This window comes from Theropithecus gelada, chromosome 4, assembly GCF_003255815.1.
Source record: "Theropithecus gelada isolate Dixy chromosome 4, Tgel_1.0, whole genome shotgun sequence".
Classification (NCBI taxonomy): domain Eukaryota; kingdom Metazoa; phylum Chordata; class Mammalia; order Primates; family Cercopithecidae; genus Theropithecus; species Theropithecus gelada.
This window is the reverse complement of record NC_037671.1, coordinates 54,383,352-54,393,640: the sequence shown is the minus strand read 5'-3', so window position 1 is coordinate 54,393,640 and position 10,289 is coordinate 54,383,352. Positions and strand designations below refer to the sequence as shown.

General features: G+C 38.7%; 1 protein-coding gene across 1 annotated transcript; it reads right to left on the bottom strand.

Moving 5' to 3' along the window:
* Positions 1-7,070: 7,070 nt before the first annotated feature.
* On the bottom strand, positions 7,071-10,040 carry IL17A (interleukin 17A). The gene is made up of 3 exons (XM_025383772.1): positions 9,970-10,040; positions 8,636-8,838; positions 7,071-7,393 (listed from the first exon to the last, which is right to left on the bottom strand). The coding sequence occupies exons 1-3, from the start codon at positions 9,994-9,996 to the stop codon at positions 7,156-7,158; spliced, it is 468 nt and encodes a 155-aa protein (XP_025239557.1). The 5' UTR covers positions 9,997-10,040; the 3' UTR covers positions 7,071-7,155.
* Positions 10,041-10,289: the final 249 nt, after the last annotated feature.

Genomic DNA, 10,289 nt, shown 5'->3' with positions numbered 1-10,289 from the left:
CAGATTTTTTTTTTTTGTTTTGGTTTTTGAGCATTGTTTGGTTTCTTTATATCCTGTGTTAAAGTTTATAGGAATTCCAATTTGTTTTATATATATATTGATGGTTACCTTTAGATTTTTAGCCTATTTATCACATTAGGTCATTTTTAAATTGTCTACTTATCAAAGCCAAGAATGGAGCAATAACTTGATTTTACTCCACTGAGGCAGAGGAATTTTGTGTTTTTCTACTCTGTCTCTCCTTTCCACTCTTATATTTTTTTGCTTACTTTACTGAATCTTGGATTATGAACTTAGATGATGATTATTATCTAGAGTATGGACTTAAATGATGGTAATATCTAAAGTATAGGTTATATAATATTGTATAGGTTAAATAATATTAAACTATAATTTGATATTATTTTTTAGCAAAGAATTTCTTTGACTTTAAGATTCATGTAAAAAAATGTATAACCATTATTTAGATATATTGCAATGTAGACCCAGTTTCAGTGCTCACAGAGGGCCCACGACTGATTCATTTTCAATTCTCAGCTTTGATTCGTCTCTCTGTCAGAGTTGGAGAACTGGCTCATACAATTATAGAGGCTAAGAAGTTCCATGATAAGTTGTCAGAGAGGCTGAAGACCCAGAGAAGCCTCAAGCATGGCTCAGTCCAAGTCCCAAGGCCTGAGAAACATGAAAGTCAATAGTATAACTCTCAGTGTGAGGCTGAGACCTCGGGGTTCACTGGTGCAAGTCTTGGAGTCTGAAGGCCAGAGAACATGGGATTCTGATGTCCAAGGGCAGGAGCAGATGGGTATCCCTGCTCCAGAAGAGAGGGAGAGAGGGAGGCAGAGAGAGAGAGAGAGAGAGAGAACAAATTTGCCTTTCTTTTGCTTTTTTGTTTTATCTGCACCCTCAGCCGATTGTATGGTGCCTATCCACATTCAATGATGGTGGATCTTTTTTACTCCGTCCGATGATTTAAATGCCACTGTCTTCTGGAAACACATTCACAGACATACTCAGACGTAATGCTTTACCAGCTGTCTGTTCTCACGCTGCTATAAAGAACTATGTGAGACTGGGTGGTTTTTAAAGGAAAGATGTTGAATTGACTCACAGTTCTGCATGGTTGGGGAGGCCTCAGGAAACTGATAATCATGGTGGAAGGCTAAGGTAAAGCAAGCCACATCTTACATGGCAGCAGGAGAGAGAGTGAAGGGGAAACTGCCAGAAACTTTTAAACCATCAGATCTCTTGAGAACTCACTCACTATCATGAGAATACAGCATGGGGGAAATCACCCCGTGATCCAATCACCTCTCACCAGGTCTCTCCCTCGACACGTGGGGATTACAATTTGAGATGAGATTTGCCTGAGGACACAGAGTCAAACCGTATCACCAGCTATTTGGATATCCCTTAATCCAGTCAAGTTGACACCTGAAACTAGCCGTCAAACGTAAGCAGAATTTAAACTATTACATACATACAGAAAAATGCACAACCCATAAGTATGCAACTCAATAAAATATCACAAATTTATCATTCATTGGGTTGTCAAGGAAGACTTGCCTGAGCAGATGCTGCCTGACCTTTACTTTCTCCCTTTTAGTGCTTTGAAAATTTTACTTTATTACCTTTCAGTGTTACGTAAAAAAGTCTGATGTCAATATAATTTTGGTTCCTGATTAGATATTTTATGTATTCCTTCTGGATATGAGTCTTTTATGTTCTTTATTTTTAAAATTAAAAAAATTGTTGAATATATTTTGGTTATAATCTTTTAAAATTAATTTGTCTAAACGTAGTTTTCAGATGCACTTAAATAAATTTCCAACCCAGGAATCTTTTTTTTCCCATTAAAACTTTCCTTATTGTCTCCTTAATTTATTCAGATTTCTTCTTTGAAATTTCTGTTTTTCACATAATTTTATCTCTGCTCCCTATCTTTGTTATCTAAGATCAATTTATATATATATAATTTAAATAACATAGAATATAAAACATATAATTATATATGTAATATATAAAAATACATCATATAAGTATATTATTTAAAAACATATATTATATAAAATATGTAATATATATTACATAATATATTATGTATTATATAAAGTATATGATATGTGATATATTACATAAAATGTATACTATATATTTATAAAAATATATAACATATTATATTATATAAAATATATGGTATAATATGTAACATATATAAAAAATAATATATATAATATACATATATTTTTAAACAGAGTCTCACTCTGTCACCCAGGCTGGAGTGCAGTGGCGCAATTTCAGCTCATTGCAACCTCCGCCTCCCAGGTTCAAGAGATTTTTGTGCCTCAGCCTCCTGAGTAGCTGGAATTATAGATGGGCACCACCATGCCCGAATGATTTCTGTATTTTTAGTAGAGACGGCATTTAACCATGTTGGCCAGGCTGGTCTTGAACTCCTGGCCTCATGTGATCCTCCTGTCTTAGCCTCCCAAAGAGTTGGGATTACAGGTGTGAGCCACCGTGCCCAGCCCCAATTTATATTTATCATCAATGTATTTCTTTGTTAATCTTCATCTGTATTCTGAGATAGCATCTCTAGCTGGTTCTCCATCAATGGTTCCCAGAGGCTGGTCAATGGATGGCTACTGGAGATGATACATCAAAATCAACTGGGGAACATGTTAGAATAGTTCCTCAAATTCCATCTCCAGAGATGTCTTTTTGCTTAATCTGATTTTTAAAAATGTGTTGATATTTTCATCAGTTTAATGGTGATGAGAAATGGGAAGACTAAGGCTATTCCAGGTAAGCAGGAAGCATAAGCAAAGTCCTAGATTGTGAGAACAGTTAGGCATGGCATTGATACTGGTAGCAGGGAGGGAGGATGGTGGGTTGAAATACGGTGAGAGGTGGACTGGGCCAGGTCATAGAGTATCTTCTGTGTCATGCAAGACAATTGGCAGTACTTTATCTTGTAGGTATGGGGGAGGTACTGAGGAGTAACCAGGGGATTAATGTGATCAGATTTACATTTTAGAGAGGACCTCTTGAAACATGGGGAGAGATGGAAGAGTAACAATTGCTGCGTAATTTTGAAACACAGGTGTGCAGCTGTTAGTTGTGAGGTATGTCCCATGTGGGTTGTTTTCTAATGTGTTAATTGCCAAAGTTTGTAAAGGTTATTTAAAAAAAAATAGCATTGATTCAAGGTTATTTTTACAATAATGTCACTGTTACTTGCACCCGAGACCGTCTTCCACCAGGAAGTGGCCGTGTAACAGCTCAGCTGTTTAGAATTATGTGACTGTGAGACGATGTCATGCACAAACCTTCATTCATCATATGTGTGATGGCAGAAGTAATGCTATGTGTCCACCAAATCCCATTTCATTTCTTTTTCATGGACCCATAGAAATATTTCATTTCCCAGTTTCCACTGGCTTTAATTTGGGTCTGTGTGACTGAGTTCTGGTCAATAAGATCGGCCCTTTAACACTGAATGTGTAGTTTTTAGCCTTCTCTTTTCTTTCATTGGTTATATGCCCAACAGAAATACAATACTAGCCGCATTTTAATTATATAATTATTGTAAGCACATTAAAAAAATAAAAATAGATGAATTTTTAATAAATTTAATATGTTTAACCAAGTACATTTTAACATTTATCAATATAAAAAGTAACAAAAGATATTTTACATTAAAAAAACTTAAGTATTTGAAATCTAGTATGTATTTGACACTTATAACACAACTCAACTGCATCTAGCCACATTCCAAGCGCTCGACAGCTACAAATTCCTTGTGGCTACTGTGTTAGACATTGCAGTGCTAGATGGTGCTGTAAAAGTCAGAACCTCTGTGTCAGCCTGGGTCTCTCAGTGGCCAAGTAGAGCAAAGCTCCTTATTGATCCCTGCTGGATTGTAACATGCACAAGAAACAAACCTTTGTTTGTTTGGACTTTGTTTCAGAAGCTATTAATTAACTACTATGACTAGACTCCCCCACAAGTTTGAGAGATACTGAATTATTAAATATAAGAAGCAAGGCAGAAAGGCCAGTTAGTGTCATAATACAATGCAACTGTAATAGCAAACTTGGAGTTAGCAAGGAAGGGGAGGACATGTGAGACATTGATGAAGAGGTGGTCATTGATTGGATGAGGGGAATGAGGGATGGAGAGAAAGCTAGGTTTCCGGCTCAAAGAAGTAGATGATGCTATTCCAGTAGATAAAAAAACAGTAGGAGGAGCCAGTTTGGGAGTAAAGCCAGCGAGCCTAGTTTTGTCTTTGTTGATTTTGAGGTGTCTGTGGACTGTTGGTTCAAAGTTCAGCTGAGTATTGACTGTGTACTACCGGCCATGTCAGGTGCTGATGTTTCTGCTCTTGAGGAACCACAAACTGGCCAAATAGGTAAAGCTGATAGAGTATGTAAGGTCAGTGATAAAGGATATGCACAGTGCTTTTGGAGCCCGTAAGAGAGAGAGGGACCTAATCTGGGATAACAGGCAGTGATGGGTCCAGGAGTCTTCTTAGAGAAGATGAGACCTAAAGAAAGTGTTAATGTGTGAGTAGATCAATAAAGGTGGGGGAGAGTGGGGAGGGCAGCGTGTGACTGGAGGGACAGCAGGGAGAAGGTGGCAAGGGCATTCACAGCAGAAGGGACCACATGGCATAGGCATCAAGGTCAAGAACAGCGTAGTGGTGTCCACAACAACTTCGCCACGACTCAAGGGGAAAATGTCAGGGAGGAAGCACCCTGGGATAGAACAGGAGAGGGAGCAGGGCCAGATTGCTGGGGGTGCTTTTTGTTGTATTTGAAATTGTGTCATTGGTACAGGTCGGAGGATGGATTGAGAGACGGGAACAATGGCAGCAAGAACAGGTGGAAGGCTGTGGCACTCATGGGGCGGAGAAATGAGAATAGATGTAGTCCTCAACCTGGGTAGTATGGTATTGGTGGGGAGGAGAGGGTTCCTTGGAGAACTTTTGGAAGTGAGAATACAGTATTTGGTGATATGTGGATGTTAGGAATGAGGGAGAGGAAGAAGGAAAAAGATTCGGGGAAGCCACACAGATTTCTAGCTTGGATGACTAGCTACATGGTAGCGCTAACTGGGGAAAATGAAGAGAGAATAAAAGCAAAGCATTTTTCTTTGTACATGAAAAGCAACTGGAAAGCAACTGCCTCTCCCCACCCCCACACCCCCACCCAAAATCTAGTGGGAAATAATGGTTTCGAATCATGGAGATATACACACACACACACACACACACACACATATACACACACACAGACATATATATAGACATATATATCTCTATATATAGATATCTATCTATCTATCTATATAGACATATACATTCTTTTGCAACCCCCTCTTCCCAACAAAAACAAAAACGATTTTTTCTTTTCATCACCACCGTTCAGGGAAAGCTCGGAAACGAGCAGCAGGTTTTTAGTGAGAAGCTTGAAAGCGTAAAGGCTGTGAGGAACTGTCCCTGGAAGCTGCCTGGGGATTTCCTGTAGGAAGGTGGTGACAGGGACGGTGACAGGAATCAAGATGTGAGCACAAAATGACACTGAGAGGAGGTGGCTGGAGAGACTAACCCCTGGATTTGGAATGGGGAAAAAGGCCGAGAAAAGCCGTGGGCCTCTGGGTGGGCTGGGGCACACGGGATGGAGCAAGACGGAGTGAAGAGGAAGGTCTTTCAAGAAGCATTCTGCGGAGTGGCCTGAGAATTTCTAGAGGCCTTCAGAAGTAGGGCAAGACAGCACGCTGGGCCATGGGGGCGAAAATGGTTACGATGTGAAACTCGAAACTACTCTGGAATTGAATGTGATTGAGTTTTTATTTTACTTGGGCTGAACTTTTCTCATACTTAAAGTTCGTTCTGCCCCATCAGCTCCTTTCTGGGTTGCGGGGTGCCTTGATCAGACAGAAGCCAGGCCCTAGGAGTATTGCTTGAGGAAGAGAAAAATGTTTGTCTGTTGATCTCTGAGGGGCCTTAATCTCCAAAGGAAGCCTGAGTCTAGGTGAGAGACTGGACATTGTAGTCTGAAGAAAATGTCTCCTTCCAGAATTTCCTGTATTTTGGGGAGGGTTTCATTTTCCCCATATGATCTTCAGTAATGACATGCCATTCCTCAGGGCCATTATTTTGTTTGCTTTATTCCTGTCAAAATGCTTCTGTCTACAGCATTGGCTAATAGTATGAAAACCTTAATGGGTCGTCAGTCTTGAAGGCTTGTGAAATGGAGAACTTGGAATTGGGTAGTTCCAGGTCATTGTTACTCAAAGGCATCCTTTGTTTTGCTTATAGGAGAATTTGCATAACTCTTCCCAATAGGGAAGAGCTGAGTTTGCTAAAATACATTTAATGAGAACAAATAAACATTTTCTTTCCAAACTTTATTATTACAGAATGATTTTATTATGAGGGTTTAACAGAACAGAGAGTTAGACTTGCTATATCTCTTGTAAAACCTCAACAAATTACAACATTTAAATTAATAAATATGAAAGTAGGTTTAGTCTTTTCAGCCTTTTAAAAGACAAAGAGGAGGAAATACTATATCCTTATGTTGTAAAAACTCAGAAATTTTCTGCTGCCATTTAATTCTATCTCACATTTACCTAGGCAGAACTGATAATCGCACTTTTTCACCTTTTTCTAAATACTTAAACATAAATAGGTCCTTAAATAGCTCAAATAAATATAGGTTTTACCTTTTAAATAATAAAATTCCCAAGCCCAGAATCTTGTCTTTTTTAAAAAGACATACAAAATAAAGTACGTAATTCATTAAAATGGAATCCTATACCCTAAAGTTATCTCAGGGCATATTAAATATATAAATAACTTAAAGTCCTTAAAAAAGTAAACAAGAAGCAAATTGGTACTATTAAAAATAAATAAAGCCCTTAAAAAAGTAAACAAGAAGCAAATTCCTTCTTGGAAAGAGGGATAGATAATTCAGATCTCATCTCTTGGCCAAGCGTTACCTCTGAAGCTTCAACTGGACGAACTGCCTTAAGAATTCTAATGAGTTTAGTCCGAAATGGGGCTGTGTCTTTGAAGGATGAGGGTTCCTGAGGGGCTGAGCCAGCTCTCCAGAAAGCCTAACTGCTTTGGGGAGTGTGGGCTCCCCAGAGCTCTTAGGCTACATGGTGGACAATGGGGGTGACGCAGGTGCAGCCCACGGACACCAGTATCTTCTCCAGCCGGAAGGAGTTGGGGCAGTGCTGAGGCTCCCTGCGCAGGACCAGGATCTCTTGCTGGATGGGGACAGAGTTCATGTGGTAGTCCACGTTCCCATCAGCGTTGACGCAGCCCAAGTGGCGGCATTTTGCCTCCCAGATCACAGAGGGATATCTCTCAGGGTCCTCATTGCGGCTGCAGAGGGGAGAAAAATCAGGAGGAAAGTGAATTCCTGGTGAAGTGGGAAAGAAATAAAGCAGGAATACATGAAGAGAGGCAAGTTCACAGGATGACAAATTATAGGCATTGCAAATTCTTTAAATGATATTAGTCTGAAGAAGAACTTTGGGGACAATTTGGATAAGCACATGAATTGTTACAGAAAAGAAGACAATGATCGGGTTTTCCCCAATTTATTTGAAGAATGAATAAAATAAGATAGACTGAGGCCACAGAAAAAATTTAAGTTTGACACAAATGATAACTTTTTTAGGGTATATTTGACAGACAGAAGAAGACCAAAGGAAGAGTAGACTTGGAACCATCTAGAATAAGATAGCTGTTTATCTGACTTGCTGAAATCTGTCTTTGAAGAGGGAATACATCAAAATTTTATCTGAGATCACATTCATGGGACAGAGCCCAGAGCTGAGATAAAGGCTTGGAAACAAAAGGTTAAGTGTCTCTATCACCTTCTCTTCCCACTCTCTTTTAGCTCAGTGAATAATTTGCTTGGATTTTTGAATTGATTTATTTTGACTCTTCCAAGTAATGGGAAGAAGAAAAGAAATCCTACAATCAGACCAATCTGTAGGCTCCACAGAACAGAGACTTATTTGTATAAAGTCAAATGATCAAAATACTTTGTGTATTTAACCCTTGATGGGGTCTAAATACTGGGTATGCTGAGGACACAGGAAGCATAGGTATGTTAGGAAGTAGATCAAGACTATCTAACACACAAAGGGGTGGAAATATCCCAGGGATACTTATTACACTGGGATTCAAAAACAAAAATAAGCAAAAGAAAAAAAGTAAAAAACCCTAATTACTAATTATTTGTAATAAATATTCTCAATGGTAGCTCTGGTTAAGAGAATAAAAACATTAATCCCCTTTGATAAATGTCTATTCTTTGAATACATAAACAATAGACTTAGGGTCTCACAAATATTAGAATAATGATTATAATTAATTTGGGTTGATTATTGGTGTCAGTGACAATTAGATCTAACAGGATGGGGATTATTGGAGGCTGTCCTGTGCTTTGTTAAAGAAATATCTATAGGAAGTTTGAGAATTGCTCTTCACGGTGGTCCTTCCAGGTTTGACTGGTAATTCTAAATGAATAAAATCACCCTTGGGGAGATTTAACTGGCAGCCTGATGCGTAAGAGGGATGAAGAATATAGTATTTTTATCTGGAAGCTTTACGTACTGGAGATTCCAAGGTGAGGTGGATCGGTTGTAGTAATCTGAGGACCTTTTGGGATTGGTATTGGTATTCCGGTTATGGATGTTCAGGTTGACCATCACAGTCCGGGGGAAGTTCTTGTCCTCAGAATTTGGGCATCCTGGATTTCGTGGGATTGCTATTCCTGCCTTCACTATGGCCTCCAGGCTCAGCAGCAGCAGCAGTAGCTAGAATTGAATGGGAAACAAGAGAGAGGTTGGAGATTGGATTACTATGTGGTTCCTTTCAACAAATTGATTGTGATGATGATCATAGAGAACACACAATGTTCCAGGACAATCTATACTACATTTTTCAGATCAGCTAGAGAAAAATCTAGGTAGATGACCAACATAGTGTTAACACTATGACTTAATTTTTTTTTTTTTTTAAAAACAGTTTCAACATTCTTCTTTTAACTTAGGAAAGACATGTTATCCATTGGCTGGCAATAATTTTAGTAAAAATGTCAAGTCATGGCATGTCATCAGCCTATCAGCACATGTATCATTGTCAGGTCTGGGAAGGAATAATAACCTTGATTTTCTAGGTAGAAATGTCCTCCTGCACCCTTGTTCTCAGTCCCACATTCTGTAAAACTCAATGTGAAGTCAAACATTCACATTGGAAGAAAGAGCTATAGAAAATCTATGTGGTATCAATATTCATGCTAAAAATGCTGTTGGTGCTACTGGCAGTCATCCAACTAAAAGCTCGATCTCCTTCATGTTTTGTTAGATATATTTTCCAGTTGTTCTACATTTAACATGTATTGATTCTGTAATAAAATCAGATTTCAAAAAAGATACTTGAAATTAAATATTTAAAAAATATAAAACCCATTTATTCTAAAACACAGTTACACCTATATCTAGTTAGAGTACATAGTTTCGATGTACTGAGAATATGGTACGAGATAATGGAAACAAAGGTTGCTGCTACGGCTTTCAAAATCTCAAGGATAGTGACCCATTTTAAAGAAAAATGCCGTGGGAGAATTATATTAAATCCTTTGTACTCAGAAAAACAGACTTTCAATAAATTTTCTTTCTTACTGCACAGCATCATGTGACACTTCTTGTGTGGTTTAGCCCCAATATAGCTATCTTTCAGTTTTAATCTTATCTTTCAAACTGCTGTATATCAGTTCTTGAAAATGCTGCACAATGACTTAAATATCTACCAAAGCTTTTATTTCCTATCCTACATATACGGTATTCCTGGATCTCCATAGTCAGAACCCAGCATTTCATGCCCATGGTCCGGAAATACTATCTGGTCCAAATCAATAAGAGCATCGCACATTAGTGCAGACTCACCACCAATGAGGTCTTCCCAGGAGTCATTGTTGCTTCTTCCAGTCAAATGGGGATGGATGAGTTTGTGCCTGCTACGAGATGGACAAAATGTAGCACTATCGCCTCTCTTTTTATAGGGCTTTTCTCCTTCTGTGGTCACTTACGTGGCGTGTCGCAGTGGGTTCAGGGGTGATACCATTTTGGTTAAAATTTCCGTCCTAAATGAGGTCATAGAAGAATCTCTTCTTCGGAAGGAAAACGGGAAGGGCAGAAATTCATGTTCCTAAAGACCATGTCCTCTCTTCATTCTTACTCGTTAGAAACTGAGCAGAGGTGCTATG

Bases quoted from the DNA above. Each gene is read 5' to 3' on its own strand.
- IL17A (XM_025383772.1), bottom strand. From the start codon at position 9,996: ATGACTCCTGGGAAGACCTCATTGGTG. The intron at 8,839-9,969 runs GTGAGTCTGCAC...ATTCAATTCTAG, and splicing joins CTGGGAAGACCTCATTGGTG to CTACTGCTGCTGCTGCTGAG. The intron at 7,394-8,635 runs GTACGTAAAGCT...TCCCCTCTGCAG, and splicing joins ACCTCACCTTGGAATCTCCA to CCGCAATGAGGACCCTGAGA.